The sequence below is a fragment of the Pteropus medius genome, unplaced genomic scaffold, assembly GCF_902729225.1.
Source record: "Pteropus medius unplaced genomic scaffold, Ma_sr-lr_union100, whole genome shotgun sequence".
Taxonomy (NCBI): Eukaryota; Metazoa; Chordata; class Mammalia; order Chiroptera; family Pteropodidae; genus Pteropus; species Pteropus medius.
Window position 1 is genome coordinate 5,452,551 of NW_024355008.1, and position 19,803 is coordinate 5,472,353.

General features: G+C 39.8%; 1 protein-coding gene and 2 pseudogenes across 2 annotated transcripts in view; all 3 read left to right on the plus strand.

The window, feature by feature from the left end:
- Positions 1–9,452: 9,452 nt before the first annotated feature.
- Positions 9,453–9,571, plus strand: LOC120598268 (uncharacterized; annotated as a pseudogene).
- A 4,720-nt stretch (positions 9,572–14,291) lies between these two features.
- Positions 14,292–14,410, plus strand: LOC120598234 (uncharacterized; annotated as a pseudogene).
- Positions 14,411–15,826: 1,416 nt separating this feature from the next.
- The window catches only part of ALCAM (activated leukocyte cell adhesion molecule), a 181,308-nt gene continuing 177,331 nt past the window's right edge, over positions 15,827–19,803 (plus strand). Inside the window, exon 1 of one of the 2 annotated variants that reach the window (XM_039856923.1) lies at positions 15,827–16,887. In XM_039856923.1, coding sequence (XP_039712857.1) covers positions 16,815–16,887 — 73 coding nt within the window. In that variant the 5' untranslated portion in view covers positions 15,827–16,814. The remainder of the gene's footprint in view (positions 16,888–19,803) is intronic. The other variant, XM_039856922.1, reaches the window with a different exon arrangement.

The following is a 19,803-nucleotide window of genomic DNA, read 5'->3' on the forward strand; positions in this document are numbered from 1 at the left end:
TAAATGAAAGGCCAGCAGCTTAGAGAGGTTAAGTAGTTTTCCCAAAATCAAATAATTGGTAAAAGGCAGAAAGCATATCTGTCTTGTGTCCAGGGACCGAGTTCTCATCCACACTGTTTTTCACTTGTCAATGCTGGAGAAAGATTTGCTTCACTGGGAGAGAAGCTGTGCTATGAGGTATTCCAACTCTGATAAAACTAGATTCTAACAAAATAAAAATATATTACCTAGAAAGCATAAAACAGTATGGAAAACAGACACCAGAGGAAATGGAAAAAATGGTAGGTAAAATTTAATGAGGGAGAAAAAAGCTGGAAAGATCCTAAGTAAAGGTCACTGATCCAGGAAAAATGCATTCCAGGCTGAGTGCAGGCAGGGGGCATTTCCTGAGGGTTGTGCACTCAAGAGAAAGGTGAAGGGGGAGTAGAAGGTGGCAAAGACATAAGACATAAAAAAATATTCCAAGTTGTAGCAGAGGCATTATATGATGGTCTGAATTGAGGACTCAAATGCCACATTTTGTAGATAGTCAGAAAAAAACTTAAGGAAACAAGGAAAAAATATTATCTACACATCAAGTGTCCAGGGATCTGCAGTAAGCTTACTTTCATTACTTTTCTTGTAACTAATTAATTAGCACCTCTCCTTTACAAAAAGCAGTGTCAGAAAGATTCTAATTAGATCCAAATAAACAAATAGATTATTTTCAAGCATTCATTCATCCATGTGTGCATACATTCTTTTAACAAATATTTATTGAGTGACTACTATTTGCTAGGTACTTTTCTTGACACTAGGGATACAGCAGAAAAAAGTCCCACCCCTGCCACTCCTCATCCCTTAAAAATAATTCCCTGTCTTCATTCTTTAGAGAAGAAAAGCATATACAAAAAATCAAAATGAATATGTAAAGTTTAAGGTGTGTTAAATAGAAGGGCTAAGGAGAAAAACAAATCAAGGAAAAACAGAAAATGAGGATGTATGGAGAATTGTTGAAAATTTTGATAAGATTTCAACTAAATATTCAAACTAAAAAGGAGAGAGGGAAAAAGTCAAGGAAAGATGTGTTGAGATCCCATGTAGGTTTAAAGTTCATGCTTATGAATCACAAATACCGTGAAAGGTTCTGTGGCAAATTGAAAGGACACTGGGAAAATCACTTCCCTCATTTTATACTCATTTTCTTAACTTTAAAATGGGACTCCTACCATTAGCCATCTAGGCAACACAAGATGTATGTACGTGGCCTTCAAAATGTAAAACAATATATATATGTAACTTTACTACAAAATGATTTATATTAAAATCTCTCTGAATCTCTGAATCTTTAAATATATGTATTCAAAGATTCAGAGTACACACTCACACACACACACACACACACACACACAATCCATCCCATCTCATATCTCTATTATCTACCTAGTACAAATGTTCTGACAAGGAATAAGCGAATCTGTGATAGAATAGGGTATTTGAGGCTCCCAGAAGCCTCTCAGCAGACTCAGAGTAACATATTCCTTCCCCCACTGAGGTCTCCTTGGATTACTGAACATTTTGCAGTTTATTTAATCATCTCCTGAAAAGCTGGCTTCCTTCCTCTATCCGAGATACTCAGCAAAATGGAACTTGTCAACTAGGCTTATGGCAATAAATCTCATTTCCAGCATTTCTTCTGACATTCTAATGTCTTCCTGAACATAATAAAAAGGTCATTTTCCACCTGAATTCATCTTATCCAAGCCACCTTATATATCTGCAAATCCAAGTTTCAACAAGTTTGATCTCATTCCTTCCAAAGTATTTATTGGCTTTAACCGAGATAAAAATCCCAACTGCAATCTCATACTCTCTAATTACTTGAGTGGGGATTATATTTTATTGGCTGATTGTATAACTGAGATGTATTTCGAAAGCTGAACAGTTCCTTTTTCTTGGATGGCAGATAATTAAATGCTCCCTTCCATTCCTTTCAGATATTGCCCAAGGATTTCTTATGATTTTGTTTACATCAATTTAATGACTTTCTGAGTATCGATTATCCCAAGATCAGCATTCTCACCTAAAAATAAAATAATCCAAACCCCCAAGACATGAGCAGGCCTTTCACTTTGTGCATCTAACTTAGCTGTATTGTCAGGTATTTTACAATCCGATTTCTAATTTCCTGATCAGCGACTCAAGTAGTAGCTTTCCAGAAGTTACGCATTCTTGGTTGCTGAGAAATTTTTCCAATAATAATAGTTGTATTTATTTTCAATAGATTGAGTGTTGATTTAAGTCCAATCTTCAATTCTAGACAACATTATCTGGAATATAGTGCCTTTTATATTGAAAAGTTACGAGAGAGTAGAGCTACTAGGAGCTCCTCCAGGCCAAAAAAAAAGAGAGAGAGAGAAAAAAGAAAGAAAAAGAAAAAGAAAGAAAAGAAATTGGGAGAACCTTGGACTTCTTATTGCTGTTGATAATGACAGGGCATGGGCATTTGCTTATTTTGTTTAACATATTTGTGACATTTCTCTTTGTATGTCAGTCTATCTACTTCCCTGAAATGATAAATCAATGACTTCTGACCAAGGAGGCAGGCTGCAGCCCTTACCTGTAGGAACAAAATCTCAGGACAATTTTATGGGACCACACCTTGACAACGACCTCTTCCTCTGGAGGAAGGAGCCCTGAGATCCAAGGGCAGGCAGTCCCCGGTCTAGCCAAATGGTGGGGTCGGGGGAAGTGGTGGGGAGGGCGAGCTCCTCTTCAGCTGGGGAGTCTCAAGCCGGGCTTTCCCGGATCCCAGCCCTGGCCCCAGCCATCCCAGAGCCAGCAGCCATGGACCGCGTCCGGTGTCAGGCCCTCGGAATGTGGACAGAAAGTTGTCACCAATAAAATTCACTCTCCTCTCAAAAAAAGTGTACTTTCTTGAAGAGGAAAAGTGGGAGTACCCTTTGGGACGCTGCCAACTCTCCAAGCATCAACCGACCCTCTTCTCCTCTGCCAGGTCAAAAATGCAGATAGGGAAGAGGCAATAGCTAAGTGGAGGAGCGAAGGGACATCAGGAAAGCAGAGGGAAGGACCGGGAGAGGAGGAGAGAAAACGAAGAGAGAGGGAGAACTGTGTCAGCTTCCTGACCCGTGTGGTCTCCAGATCAAAGCCAACTGGGATCTGGAGAATGGATACGCTGGCAAGCTGCTGGGGGCCCAGAATGACTCAAAGAAGAAAAAAACTGCACATGGGCTCTGGAGCTGAAGGAAAAACTCGGTTGGAAGAAGGAAAACAAGGGCACTTCTCTTGCTTGTTTGGTTCCTTTTTATTTTTATATTTTTTAATTTTTTTTGTTCTTTACCAGGCACAGAAAGGAATCAGTTGAAACTCTTGGTCTGGGGGACATCCATTTTTTAAGAAATCAGGAGAGCTTTTTTTTTTCCTCTTCTTTTTTGAAATAAATGCAGCAGTACTGATTTTCTCTCCACCTCTTGGGGTTTCCTTCCCCAATTAATTTTCTCTTATCCCATTCCCACTGCATCCCTAGTCTAATTCCAGGCTGGTCTGGACATATTTGTCTTGATTTTAATGTCTTGTGTAACAGGTTTGTATCTGCTTAAATGCCTTCAGAGTATACTATTCGGCTAATTTGGTCTTCCACACTCAATGTTCCAGTTCTTTCTAGTTCAGGGGTTCCATTATTAGGTGAGCTCTGTCCCTCCTGCCTTCCTTTGCAGGAACTAAAATTTCTCCCAAACCCTGGGCTAGGTTGCTGTTTTGCCATCAGGCTTTCAAAACATGTCAGAAGACTTTGCTTTGACTGCCCTTATACCCAAGTGATGGCTACTGGTGGGGTTGCTCTCTAGACTAGGAATCTGCACCTATTCTCTCTCTCTCTCTTTCTCTCTCTCTCTCAGCCTGTTTCAGTTTATACTGATAAAAACAATTGAAGTACTTAGATGAAGTTGCGAAGTAGGGTTATTTGACCTGTACTCTGCACCCCAACACAGTCATTCTGTTCTGGCTCTCCTACCCTCTTTTACCTCCTCTATTCCTCCTCTTCATCAGCATTTTAGTTTCTCGCACCCTGAAAATTAATTCAACATCCTTGGACTCAGATATGAGAAAACTGCTGGAATCTGTTTTAACTCTGTTGGAAAGTAGCACAATTATTCATTCAACAAACATGCATAGAGCCTGACTAGGTGCCAAAACCTGGGAAATGGTCCAGAGACTGAAAAGACAAATGAGTTTTTTTCTTTTTCCCATCACTTTCTCTCCTCTTTCTGCTCTCCTACTTCATCAACATCATCTTTAATGCTATTCACTGAGTCCTTGATATATATTAGGCATAGGGGTAGGAGCTTTACATGCATTTTCTCTTTTAATTATTATAAGGATCTTTATAATGGAATGTTTCATTTTATAAGTGAGAAAATTGAAGATTAAAGAAGTTGAATAGCTTCCTCAAGCTCATATATCTAGAATGTGTTGCCAGGGTGTGTGTGTGGGGGGAGGGGGGGGAGGCGGTGGTTGTTGTAAACCAGACAGTCTAACTCCAGACTTGTCATTATTAAGGAGTCACTGTTTCAGTGGAGGAGCCAGACTTGTAAACAGATAAATATAATTCAAAGGGGTAAGTGCTAGTGCTGTAGAAATAGAGGCAGCATGACTAACACTGCCTAGGGGAATTAGAAAAGGCTTAAAAGACAATTTGACATGTGAGGTGGGTCTTGAAATATGGGTAGGAGTATCCTAGGAAAACAAAGCTTTCGGGATGGTAAGTGCATTTCAGGCTCAGGGAAACACATATGCAATGTCATAAGTTGAGCAAAGATGCATGGTGTATTTTGGAAACAGTGAGTTCAATCTGATTGAAGCAGAGGGTTCACGAGAGTGTACTGTGATATGAAACTAAGACAGGCAAATATAAAACTAAGGGCAAGAATATCAAGAATTTTAGAGATCTTGCTAGTAACTTTAGCTTTAAACCTACAGATAAAATGACTCCAGCAGAGATTTTAAAGAAAGAAAGTGAAATAATCAAATTTGTGTTTCTGTCTATTTTTAGAAAACAGGGGAAGTCAGAAGAATGGAAGAAGAGACAGATGGTAGAGACACTGGTTGGAAACTTTCTGTACAAATGATGGGAGCCTGAGACAGAAGTCATGATACACCAAAAATATTGGCATTAAGTCTTCTATCTGTTTCTACAATATAGGACTTCAGGCACAAAGAATTTCATTCAAAATAAAAGGCTTCTTAGGAAGGCACAAATTAACCCTATTACTTTTACGAGTAGAGTTAAAGTCTGTGAAACTTAAGAGGATTAAACCACACAGTCAACTAGTGGAAGGATGCTAATAGCCAACTTTTATTTAGAGACTACTGTACACAAACTTAGCATCCTTTAAAATAGTTGATCCTCTTAATTTTTGAGGGTAAGTACAAAGCTATTCTTAAGTTCATTTAACAGATGAAGAAGCTGAGGTCGGTAGCTTGGTGAAGCTACACAGATAAAGATAGAACTGGGACTCAAACTAAAGTTACTCAATCATGGAGTTCCTACAGTTTTTACATGCTGTGTTCTGAGATTGAAATTTAAGCATTCTTATTCCTAATCTAGTGCTCTCTTCACTAGTTGTTTCTACCTTTATCCTCTGTAAAATGCATTTCAGGCTCCATTGGGCATACATTCCTGATTATCTGAATTGTCTACTCTACAAATATGTCCTAAAGCAGTATTTATGGTGGATTTACTGTATATCAAAAACACTAAGTAATGAATGAAGGCTGGAAAGAAGGTAGATAGATTGAGCTAATTGTGTTTATATCAAATAGAAAGTGTGATTTAGGATTGGCTGGGGGTAGCTACTTGCTTAAAATCACTGTTCCTAAGGGGTGACAATTTGTTTGAAAAAAGAAGACCTAAACATTGACTTATTTTATCTAAAACTGTCAGCAGGCACTTGTCTTAATGACTACTAAACTGAAAACATACTTAAAAGACTGAAACCAGGCTAGCTGAATCAAAAATGTTGGCTAATATGAATTTCTGGCTATTTATCTACTTCTCTCTTTCTTTATGATGAGGACAACAGCAGACAGATGAAAGTGATAAAGTGATGGAAAATGAGCTTTAGCAAATATATGGACAATAAAGTTGAAAAGAGTTACTTGATGCTCCTTCAAAAGAGGTCTTAAAGAAATACCTGCTTATTCTGTCAGACTGGCTGAACGTATCTTTTATTGAATTTGTATCCAAGGGAAATAAATACATTTCCAAATACATCAGAATATTTATTTTGTTACTCTATTTTACATCTTTCTAAGGATAATAACACCACCAATGCTTCTCTTATATCCCCAAATAGTCAGAAAGTGCACAGGATACTGAAGAGAAAAAAAAAAATTAGCTAGTACCTGCAAATAATGCTTGTTTTCTCTCTGTGTCAATAATCTAGAACTTTAAAAAAAAAGAATAAAAATAAAATTATGGTACCCATGTTGCAGAATATTTCTATTTTTCCCTGCTTATAGGCAAAAGCTCTTTTTGTACATAATCTGGATAGAAAGCGTATTGGTCTTAAGAACCAATAAAAAATAATATAAAGGAAATAAAGTGGATGTCTACTGTTTTCGTCTGCTTATTGGGGAATGGCCGCAATCCCTGTGATTCTGAGGTTCTGTTGAGCGTGATGGCCAGCTGCCCTCTGATTGCAGGGGTGGACATATGACTTAGGCCTGGCCAATCATCAGTCATGCTCCTGGATCTTCTTATTTACAGTAAATTACTCCAGAGATGGATAAAGCCAATCAAACCTTTTCTATAAGTGAGAAGATATTTATTCCTTTAGGATTAAACTCTGTAGATATAAACTCATGTTTAAAGGTAATTATCTTTTCAGTATAGAAGTAGAGCTGCAGCAGAAGAAATTGAGAAAATAGTCAAGCACAAGCAAAGGCATGTAAAGCCAAAATATGGGAAGAAGGACAAAGAGCCTTGACAACTTTGCTCAAATGTCTGTCTGAATCCTGCTAATGTATATGCATACTATACACACTTTTGGGATTCCCAGTCATTTAAACAAGTATGTCACCCCTTGTTTTTTGTTTGTTTGTTTTTGTTTTTGCCTGTTGTTTTGTTATGTTTTGCTTTGGTTTGCTTTGGTTAAGCACCTTGGAGTGTGCTTTTGTCACTTTTAGTTGAAAGTATCCTTACCATTACAAAAACCTTAGTAAAAATTTCCTGACCTGATGACAAACTCCTGCTAGCTAACTGAGATTGTGAAAATAATGTCTCCCTAACTTAAAAAAAAAAAAAAAAAAAGCTCACAAGATACACAGGATAGGGGATGGGAAATACCAAGAGTTAAATTTCTTTCTTGGCCTATATTCTAAGATACGCTAATTTATTTTATTTGGTTTCTCTGATCTATGACTCATCTCTCTTTGGACATCTCTATATTTCATTGTCACACAGACTACAATACATCCATTTTTTTCATTGATAAATAGTCATGGCTTTATTATTTCACTCAAAATGCTGAGCCTCTACAGAACAGGCAAAAGACAAGGTATTAGTTTGGAAGGAAAAAAAGGAGATGCTGATCTGATCATTTTAGAACTGGAAGGACAAGTCAGCACTAGAAAAAAAGTTCTTCCCACCTTAAATTTCATGGCAGGAATTTGAACAGATGCTGAAAAATCACCTCAAGATAGAGTAATTTGAGAGTTTTTCTTAGTCTTTCTGGGGAGATCCCCAAAGTTGAAGACTGTATGAGGTGAGAAGTGAGAATAGAAGATGACTATGTTGCTGATGTGGGGAAAAGCCATAAGTAACTAAGACCTAGCTACTCGGTCAGACTAAATGAGTATGATTTCCCCTCTATACACACTCCAAAGCTTCCCTTTGGTGTGTCTTTGCTTTTAAAGATTGAATTTAGTGTTCATTTACTGCTGAATTTAAGATTTGTCTCAGCCCTGAAAAAAATCTAAGTAATAATCCTAGACCTTGCACTCTTTTGAAATGTCCTTGAGCCTAGGAAAAATAATGCAGAGTTATGCTTTTTGGGGATTCTCTTCTAACTTGATATGTTAACCACTCTTGGACAGAATGCCTTGCTCTATAACTTAGAAGTCAGTCTCTATAAAAAGGCAAATCATTTTTCTTGGAGATATATCAATTAACTAGTTTTAACAGAATTTCAAAACTAGAATCAATAGCCAAAAATCATTTAATTTGCCTTCCTGACAGCTAAAACACATCACAGATTCTTGCAATTTTAATGGAAGCATAAGCATGTTTATAAATCTTTTATGCATTGGCTTGTATATGTTTTAATATGTATTGTATTTTCTCACAAGCTTTTTACCTTCAGGTTCAATTATTATGTAAATTTCTTGCCCTTACAAAGAAAAGTAAACACATTCAACACCTCCATGTAATTCTAAAATGCTAAACATTAAATTAAATTAAATTAAATATTTGTCCTATAGCACTGTTAGTTGAGTAGGTTATGAATCATCTATGTTTGTAGAATACATTGCTTTGAATTCTAATTTTGCCAAATCTACTCTGTAAGAACAAAGTATAAAGAACACTGAGGCTTAAAATCTTAAATACTGAACCACCTCTGTAGACTTTGCAATATTGGTACTGCATCCATAATCATACCTTTGTGAGAGAACTTACAGAACATTATTCAGAATGTTTTTTTCTGAAAAGAGTTTGGATAAATGCACTATATTTGAAAATGACTAATACTGTCTGATGTGCATCCAAACTTTTTTATTATGCTGAGAATTTGACTTAAAAGTTATAGAGTATCTTGTGTTTTTACTCTACCTGAAAGTGGTCCATTTTCATTTAAGCAAGAGTGGTACTCATGGCCATGTGAATTTGCTTAAGTCTCTGGCTCCTTGGATGTCTATTACCCCATTCGTTGCAAAATATAATTAGACTGGCTTCGTAGGCTTTCTATCTAGGCTGAAAGCCTTAAACTACTTACAGGCTGCTTCTCAAACTATAGCCAAAGCAATTTGCCTATATCAGTTTATAAATTACCTTGCAAAATAATTATTTATTCGTATATTCATAAATCGGTGAAATCATTAAGCAAATAGTATAGTCTGCCTACTATGTGTCTATTCTATGCATATGGCAGAAAATAAAACAGACACAAATTTCTGCCCTCATTGAGTATTCATTCTGGTAAGAGAGGAAACAGACAACATTCAAGATATGTAATTTAAATATATATCATATTATATGCTGATAAAGTCTATGGAGAAAAAAAATATTAAGAAAGGGAGATAAGAAGTATTGGAGAGGGGGTTAAAATTTTAAATAGCTGTTCAAGGAAAGCTTCAATGAGAAGGTGACATTTAAACAAACACTTTGAAGGAAGTGATGGAGAAAGCTACACTAATAACTGAGGGGAAGAGTTCAAGAATTAGAAACAGCAGGTGCAGTCTATGGCCATGCTACCCTGAACAAGCCTGATCCCATCTGATCTCAGAAGCTAAGCAGGGGCGGGCCTGGTGAGTACTTGGATGGGAAACCACCTAAGAAGAACAGGTGCTGTAGGCGTAAAAAAAAAAAAAAAAATATATATATATATATATATATATAATATATATATATATATATATATATAAACAGCAAGTGCAAAGGCCCTAATCTGGGAATATGGCAGGTATATTTAGGAATAATGAAGAGACCACAATAGTTTGAATGGCTCAAACGTGAAATAGGAAATTGGACCTCAGAGTAAGCCTGTATTAGAAGAAAAAGATTTATTTAAATAAAGATTGAAAACTCTTCATCTAGATTACTTGTAAGGCTCCAAAACGCATTAATATTCTAAGGTTCTATATTATATTACATAATGAATGAGCCTTCATTCAGTGTTATTAGTCCTTTTTTTGTGTGCTACTTAATGTCACTCCTTGAGAATAACATGTTTATCCAAGAATTGCTTCTTAATACCTTACTGTAAACTCAACTATCTTACTTATTTTAAAGGGAAATAGTATGGATAACCTGGGCCTCGTTTTTAATTAATTTGAATTTCCAGGAGTCCATTAAATCCATGGTGATCTGTTGGTTTTAGAAAATCAAATATATATTGTTTTCATATTTCTGCAGTCATTATATGTCCACCTCAAATTTCTGAGTGAAATTATCAGGGATCATAATGGCTAGTAGGTATATGGCAAAGCAAGCAGAGATAACTCTGGAGTATTTCTTGAGAATTAATGAAGTTGAAATTTCTTTTAAGATATCAAACAACAAAAAAGTATCCTGAGTCACTTTCTATTACTCAAAACTGAAAGAGCTGTTTATTTCAGTTGAAAGTTAAAAACATATAGAGACCTCTGAAGGGAAACTCTCAAGTTGTAGGGTGAACCCAGACTCTTACATTTTCTAAGTAAATTTTATGCACCAATTGAAATCCCTAATGAATTATGAGTATTTAGTATACTAAGAGTTTTTGACATACATTTTATAGTTGTAGTGTAAGTTTTATAATTAAGTAGCCTTGCTAGATTCTTCATTTCTCATATCTAAGACAGGAAGGAAAATGACTAAGTGGATTTCTACTTCAACTGAAATAGCTATGCATTTCTTTTTGTACCCAGACATTGAGCAATCTACAGTCTGAAATAAGAACATAATGTTTACCATAGGCTTTAAAAGATTTTTCTTTCCTGAGCTCCAGTGATATATCTTTATTAGCTAGCATTATTGAGAATGTGAGTTGTAAAATTCTATTAAAACAATGACTGATATTACTATTAAAATTGAAATTAAACAATAAAATTTAAGGGAATATTTCTTAGAGTGATTTTAGGAATTATTGACTTAAAAAACCTTGAGGTCAAGAAATGAAGCATAGTTTATCTTGTACCTATATAATCTCTGTGCCTCTTTAAAATAGTTTTATCTTTCTAGACTTAACATAAATCCCACTTAGCCCTCAACTTCAATCTTTGTTATCAGTGCATTAGACCCGGCCCTTGCTCATCTACTGCCTGTTTACTTAAACATCTACTAGTTGGGCTTCTATGATGATTTGTTCTCAACATGGCCCTTTTTGTTTTATTCTCATTGATGCCAAATAGTTTTATCACTCTCTTCCTCCTATAGATTGTTTCTTTACATTGTGTTTCAAAGTTTTCACTATGATGGCTAGGACTTGACTCATTCTCTTTGCATTTCCTAAACCTTAGTCTGTCTAGTTGTGATATTGTAATTTATAATAAGAAATATATATTTGGTCTTTGACCCATTCTCTGCATAGACCTCTTAAAACCTTTGGAATTTCCTAAGTACTGAGAGCATAAAGGTGTCTTTTGTTACATTAACTGGGTGACTTTTGGAAAGCTCCTAAGGTAACCTAAGGTTGGGGGCTGGTTTCCAGGGGACTCAACCATTTGATTAAAGGATTGGAACTTTTAGTCGCACTCCTAAACCTCCAGAGAAGGGAGAGGGGCTGAAGATCGAGTTTAATCAACAATGATTTAATCAAACATTTCTATGCAATGAAGCCTTTACAAAAACCCAAAGGACAGGTGCCAAGTGCTTCAGGGTTGGTGAGCACATGATGATTCAGAGAGAGTGGCATGCTTAGAAAGCAAGGGAGCCCGCTCCCCCTTTCACATACCTTGGCCTATGTAATTTTTTCATCTAGCTGACACTCTCTCGAGGTAGATAGTGTCAGAATTGAGTTGAATTGTAGGACACCCAGTTTGTGTTCAAGAATTGCTTGGTGGTATGGGGAGAAAACCCAAAATATAATTAGTACTAGAAATCATCCTTACCAGTGCCATAACTGAAGACCCAGGAGAAACACATTTCATCTCCTATCACCCTCCTTTATGTTTGCTTCAAGGTCTATGTTCTGTAAAAAGGAATTCTTTCTCATCACATTTATATATAAATATTCCTAGAGTGCCAAATGTATTTGCAAAGTTTTGGCTAGAACTGTGTAATTACTAATGGGGAGATTGGGGAAAGAATGTGAATTAGGTTTTTTGAATGCTCTTGAGTTGCATACAAGTTTTGTTCAAAAACTAGGAAGTTACCAAGAACACTATGACATAAGGAGGTAAGGAACAAATGACATTAGCCTCCAAAACCATCTTTGGTGAAATTTCATCTCCAGTGGAAAATTGTTTACATTAATTAGAAGGAAAAGAAATCACTTCAATTCTTTAAATGATCATTTGCCTGACCTTGCAATGTTGTCACAGATTGATGGTTTAAGTTTCCTGGCCTGACCTTCTCGGGATCCTGAGTTCTGATCTCAATAGATTCTAAGCAGGAATGTTGCCTATTGTGCTATGTCATTGCTTTGAGCATACTATCCTGACTGTTGATGAATTATTTTATACTAAAGATGCAAAACTCTTATTCTGTTCCACATAACATGAAATATGATTTCCTTTGGCTGAACATTATTTATTTTACCTCTTGCAGTAAGAAGTACCCATTATGATGATCTGAATTATAACTAAACTGTCTAGTAAATATCATTCGAATATTATATATCCTCAGTTGTAACAAAAGCATTTGTGATCCAGATGTAGCCAGAAAAGCTCTTTAAGAAATGGGTAAGGTGGACCCAATCTCCCATTCCCTAGATTTGAAGGACAAATATTCTGCTATATTATTTTGTGAAGCTTACACTCTTAAATTTATTTCTGACTGAGCTTTTGTTTATGTGAAATTATTTCAGTCTTGAAATGGTCTTGTCATCTCATATGTACTGTATCTGGCTCATACAGATAGAGTGCACCAGCAGTCCCCAACCTCTTTGGCACCAGAGACTGGTGCTCCTACGAGAATCTAATGCCTGATGATCTGTGGTGGAGCTGAGGCGGTGATACTAGCACTGGGGAGTGGCTGCAAAAAAAACAGATGAAGCTTCACTTGCTAGCCCACTGCTCACCTAATGTGCAGCCCGGTTTCTAACAGGCCACAGACTGGTACCAGTCCTCAGCCCAGGGGTTGGGGACACCCTGGGATGCACTATCTTATTAGCTAATTTTCTTAAGAAAAATGTGTTTGAAGTTAGGAAGCTTTATTAAAATTTTGGAAAGATAAAGGAATTTATATTTAAATCAAGTCTCCCTGCAACCAAAAAGAAAGTCATAAATTTATTGTTAGACATTACTGATAAAGAAAGTGGATACGAATAAAGCTCTAACATCAAAGTGCCTGGGATAGAATCACAGCTTTACCATTAGTATGGATCACTGCATGACCTTGGGGAAGTTACTTCATGTCTCTAGGCTTCAGTTTCTTCATGAGTAAAATGAAGAGAATAGCATCTACCTCATAGGATTATTTTTGAGGAAGATTATTCCATTAATTCATATAACTTGCTTAAAATAACATAACAATAACTATAATGAATTAATTAATGAAAAGATATGTAAAGGCCTTCTACCATTTCCAAACTTATAACAGTGAGACTTGGTCTTTGTTCCTTCCTCTCTTCTCAATATCTCTTCCTTCATTCCCCTACCAAATTTCATTTTTTATTTTTATTATGTTGTTAAATACAGAGTAGTTTCACCATCACTTTTGTGGCCTTAGCTATTATATGACTAATAGCCTTAAGAGTTACTGCTCCAAGTCGCTTGTCGAGGCATTTTCCTAAACTAGGACATTCTGAAAGAGGAATTCTGAAAGCAATTGACTTTATACACAAATATCTATCATACATGTTTGTATCTAAGGCAGTTGCTTCTAGAATTCTATGTCTTGTGTGTATGTATGTATACGATATCCCTAATTCTTAGATTGTATTTTGATCCAATTCAGCTGCACATCTTTGAAGGTAGTACTCTAATGTGTCATCACACTTTGATTATGAGACTGACCTTTGATCAAGGTCATTCACTGAGTAAGTGCAGAACAGGGATTTTAACTAGACACTGACTACTCTCCAAAGTCCCTCTTTCTACTATATCTAGCCAGTTATTCGTGATCTCACTTAATTCTCACAGCAATCTCTCAAGAGGCTGACAGTATCGTTGTCACTTTTTATATTTAAGGAAACTGAGGCTTAGAGAGGGTAAGTGAGTTGAACAAGATCACAGCTAATAAATGTCAGAGCCCAGATCAGTCTGCCTTTTGCAGATCAACTATTTAACAATTATGCTATTATGCTATTTAACAATTATTCCCACCCCAAAATAAAGAGGATCAGATAGACAAAATAGGACATCCAGGTTAAATATACAGTCAAGATGATTTGTTCTAATACATACTACGTAGAGCTGCATTTAAAAACAATTCCGTCTATGGCCATGCTACCTTGAACAAGCCTGATCTTGTCTGATCTCAGAAGCTAAGCAGGGTTGGGACTGGTTAGTACTTGGATGGGAGACCACCTAGGAAGACCAGGTGCTGTAGGCGTAAAAAATAAAAAAAAATAATAAGGCATTGTAAGCTGACAAGGTCCTTGCAATCTGTGAGGTCAACCAAGGATTGCCTCGCCTAAAAATAAAAAATAAAAAAAAAATAAAAGAAAGACAATTCCTCATAGGAATTGAATTCTACAGGATCCATCCGAATGCTAGCAATTCGGTGAAATTTATTTATGGAATACATAGAACACTGAATTAAAAATCATTTGTCTCATTAGCTTTCCTGTTGGTTCATAAGATGCAAATGAAATGTTAAGGTTAAAACCAAGGGGGTGAAACTACTTATTTTAAGAGGAAAAATATAAGCGCTCTACTCTAGAATACTGTTACTGTAATGTAAGGAGAACCAGGAGGGCAAGTAAGTCCGGCGTTTGACAAATATCACAGCTGAAGATGGAGTTTAATAGTTTCCAGCATGAAAAGAGAAAGAATTCAAAGATCATTGTGTGCGTGTGTGTGCGTGTTTGCGCGCGCGCGCATGTATGCATGTGTCCGATTGTTTTATTAAGCTTCTCCTGACGCAAATTCCCCTCAACCCCATCTAGCTGATGACTGGAAGCCTTTTGATGAAGTACAGTACGAGAGGATCACTAGTTGGCATTCTCTGCTGGAGACTAGCCTCACAGAAGGGTGACTCTGTGATGCACGAAAAGCTATTTAATGCCCCGGCGAAGTGGCTCAGGGAACAATATTTTATTAAGCTTCAGGGATGAGAGTTGTGATCCCGCATCCCTGATTTAGAGACACTTTGGGCTCTGACGGCTCCACCCTGGTGTTCTAGAGGAAAAATATTCTTTCATGCCCTCTGTCTGATGTGAAAGCAGCACAGCTTCTCGATGTTCCGCCTGGGAGGTGGTTCAGTCTTTAGAAATTGCCTGAGAAGCCTGTCGATCTGCTGGGGGTGCCTGGATTTCTGGAACGGACGAGGAGGAGCTTGGCTTTTTGTCTGAGTAATTTAAGAATTTTCTGTTTGTAACTTAAAATCGCCACTTAATTCAAAGTGAAAGAGACACACGCTCTGGCTTTGCAGACATTCGGAAAATCCGTGTGACGAAGTATGGCCTAGAAACTCCTGATTTAATTTCCCCCAGGAAAGAGTAAATATTTTCTATTTGGTACTGAGCAGTGCACTGAAGTCATATGCCTTCAAAAGAAGGTGTGTGCGACAGAGCGGCGGGGGTGGGGAGGAAGGGGGCGGAATCAGCTCAGTATGTGGGGAGCCCCCGGCCAACCCGTAGCCGGTCCTGTTAAATGCCAGGAAGCGAGTTTCCACCTGTGCCGCCTCCTCCAGCCCCTTCCTTCCTCCTTCGCTCCCGCCCTTGGACCCAAAGTGCGCGTCCCGCGTGAGTTCTCCACCCCCACCGCCCTGCCCTGCCCCGCCCCACTACTCTCTATATAGGCGAAAGAGGCTGCCACCTCACCGCGAAAAGTCCCCGAGTAGGGAGTCAATGCTATGGGAGTCTTGGGGAACGAAAAGGGCAATCTGGCTTTCTGAACCGCGACGAGGCTGAGTGGGCACACTGAACTGAGAGGCTTAATCACGAGGGTAACGCCACAGAGAAGTGGCATTCCCCACCGCCCACCCGAGCGCGCGGCTTCTGTGTCTGCTCCCTATTGGTGGGTGCGGTGCCAGGGGCGGGGCCACGAGAAACCCCGCCCAACGGGCTTCTGCAATCCGCGCGCGCGCGCCTACCCGGCGAAGTTCCGGACCTGGACAGTCTACGACTCGGTCCTGCAGCGCCTCTAGGCTGCGGATCCGCGCTCCAACCACCTGCTCCGCGCTGCGCCCTGGAAGCTGGTAGAAAAGAAAAGGGAGGGAGGAAGCGGAGGGAGGAGGAAAAGAGGCAGCTTACACACGCCTTCCAGTCCTTCCACTCAGAGCAGCCCGGAGTGCTGCTGCCACCGCTGCTATCCTTGCTGCTATCACGGCCACCGCTGCTGCCACCTGAGGAGACCTACTGGACCCTCCGCGCCCTGTTGCCACCCCTGGAGATTCCTTCCTAGCACCCAGCTTTTTTATGCACACCTCCACTACAATTATTATTATTATTCCAAGAGAAGAGAAATAACAGACCAGGAAAAAAGAACCACGTATACCTTTCCGAATTATTCAAGTGTCTCCCGGGAAAAGAGGGTCGCCGGTCTCAGGAGGAGCTGACAAGAGGGCCGAGGGCGAGTGTCGAAAGGGAGGGAGGAGGAGTTGGGGCTCTGCGTGGTGGAAAGTTACGTGAGGCGGAGACCCGAAGGTGCAGCGCCACAGCTCAGGGGGCGGTGTGTCTGGGAGAAGCCGCTGCCCCTTGTGTCCCGACCTGCGAGCGCTCCGGCAGGGAAAGGAACGACGCCCCCTCCTGCAACGCGGACTCCTTTGGTGGCCCCCTAGGAGGAGGAGGAATATGGCATCGAAGGCAGCCCCCTCCTGCCGTCTGGTCTTCTGCCTCTTGATCTCCGCTGCTGTCCTCAGGCCAGGTGAGCAGGGACCTCGGAGCATCCCCGGACCAACGTGGGCTAGGGGACAGTTTCCCTTAGTCCCTGGCCCAGGCCTTATATCGCCTGGGTAGTGTTCTCAGAAGCGTGGGGGGAAGTAAAGGGATGGCGGTGCGGACGCAGAGCTGTTCTGGGTTCAATTACCTATGCCTCACATTTGGGCTCGGCCGGTTGGCTCAAGTTTGGGCAGAGACTGGGGGCACTGGGTAAATTTCCAGGAACTTTGGGTGCGGCAGGGGTCAGGGCTCCAGGAACCCGCGGGCAGGATCGCCTTACTCTCCCCTTCTGCCAGTGGCTCCCTCCTAGGCGGCGAGCTCTCGCCCGCTGTTAATCCCTCCAATCTCTGGACCTCAAAGTCCACCGCACTTCGCTCCGGGCAGTTTTTCTTTCGCTTAGCTCTCGCAGGCAATAACTGGCGGCACTTTTTAGTGATAAAATCCCCTGGTAACTTCTCCATGGCATGAGATGAAGAGGCGTTGGGAGGGGTGGAGAAGAAAGAGGACTTTAATCACTCCCTTAAAAAATCCTCCTAAAGCTTAAATTGTGATTTGGACGCCTCCTCCTTCATTGTCTTGGTAGGAAGTGAGTGTAGGGGTGGTGGCAGGCTAAGGACGCAGCCTGAACTAGAATATAAGCAGCTAGGTTTGTGAGACCTTATTGAGGGGTTTGTGAATTTTTCAAGACCCGTGATTCAACCTCAGGTCTCAGTTCTGTACTGAACCTTAGAAGAAACAAGGCAAAATCCCCTAAAACTAAAATATTTCTCTGGGAATCCCTTTCCGCACCCCTACGGCCGTCCCCTAGCTCTGTCATCCTGAGACCTGCGGATGGCTGACAGTAGTTGGTCCTAACAGCGCATTCTGCGTGCTCGCCTGTCAGTTGACAGAGCATCAGGTTCATTTCCTCGCTAGACTTAAGGGTTTTTTGAAAAATTTTCTCCCTTTGAAGTTTTGATCTCTCGCCCTTTGTAGACAGTTCCAAGTAAAACTCCTACTTGTTATATCGGCTTCTGTTTGTTCTTTTACCCATTTCTTTAGTTTTTATCAAAGAAAAACTCACTCCCCATTCGCATCTTAAATTTCTGAACAGCCCTTCAGTTGGCAAGTTGAGGCCAAAGAAGAGGTTTGAAAGCTTCTGGATATTTCCCAGGAAAACGGAGAAAGTGAGGCTAGGGGCTAGAGCTTGAGGATCACAAGTGTTTGTGAACTGCTGCTGTGCGTGTTTGTGGTGGTAATGGTGCAGGGGAGAGGTGTGCCCTCTCGCGATCTCTTTATTAAAGTTTACATTTCTATGTGATGTAAAGCGCTCACCTGCTATTTTGAGGCTAGAGAAAGAGGCATCTGTGCTGTATTTCTGGCTGTGGGGCGGGGACTGTAAAACGCAAACTGAACCATCCTTAAAGCAAGTGGAGTAGGGCAAGAAAACCCGGGAGGTCGGGCGGGGAGATCTCTTTGGATTGGCACAGTGTATGTAGCTTTCTCTTTTTCGTAAGCCCAGTGTCCGATGTGGGAAGGAAGGACATTCACTCTGGAGCCAAGGGGAAAGAAGGGAGAACGAGGATGATGTAGTTTGTAAAATACAAAGATTCACAGGCCCACAGTTTTCAGTTTAACCTTCTCGCCACTTTGAGAGGGTAATCTCACCTACAGTCCCACCCCGGGAGCACACGCACACGCCCAGTTTTCTTTTCTGTGCGGTCGCGCTGGTATTTATTTTCAGTGGCGTCACCTCAGAGGACAGGTTTTTCTGCACATTTAACTGCTAAAAGGGGATAGGTTCCACTTTCAGACCGCCTGAGTGGTGATTCTACTGGCGCTTGGGCTCTCGTTTCTTCTCCGCACCCAGCTGCGCGCTTTCGGAGAGCGTCAGCCGGACTCCCCCAGGGGTCTGAAGCCTCAGCCCCTAGGATCGGTAGTTTTCTTGAATGTGTCCAGCAGCACATGCGCCAAGTTCTCGGTGAGGTGACAGTGTGTTTTAAAAGAAAGGATTGTGGCACTAAAAAGGCCATGTCGGGTCTCAGGACGAAAGTCCTGGACAGCAAGTGCACCTTCTTCTGAGATCTCCGCAGAGCTGAGTCTGGTGGGGATGCAAGACCAATGGCTGGTTTATTCAAAGGGACTAAGTGACTTCCCTGCCTGCCGCCCTTCATTTCCGGGGCAGTTTGTAATAGTGTGTCCAGACCTACAGGACAAAATTCGAGTTCATGAACCTGATCCTGCAGATCTTTTAGTCTGTAGTCCTTATATAAACATTGATTTATTTTAGGTATGGCATGCTACTGTTTTGAAGGGAAGGAAAAAATATGTATATGAACCATGAAAACTGATTTGGGACTTATAAAGGCAATGAAGTATGTGCGCATCTTCTGAGAAGCAAAGAATCTCATTATTCTTATAGAAAGAGCGTCAGCCTGTGGTGACATTTTGTATTGCTTTAAAAAAGACTTTCCTTGATTATTTACAACAAGGAGGTGGGGCCCTGCAGTTAACTGTTTCTTCACTTGGGTCATCTGTGTTCACTCTTCTCTGGCATGTTTCTTCATTGCTCACTGATATAGGTTCATTCCAAGACATAATCACACTTAAAGCTTTTTTTTCAGTGGGATATTATTTTCAGAAAGTATTGCAATAGGGCCTTGGGAAAAGCATCAACTCAAATAGAGACCTCCTGAGACTATTAAAATTTATTAATTTTAAAACTGAAAACTGTTTAATAACCAGTAAATATTGTCTTTTCCTTGATGATTTATTTAATATCCAATAAAAATTACAATTTAATAGGGTACTATTTTCATTAAACTACTTTTTCTAGGCTTGGCTCAGGATCATCTACCTTGAGCAAGTCATTTCACCTTTTTGGGCTTCAGCTTTCTCATAGGTAAGGAAAACAGTGTACTAA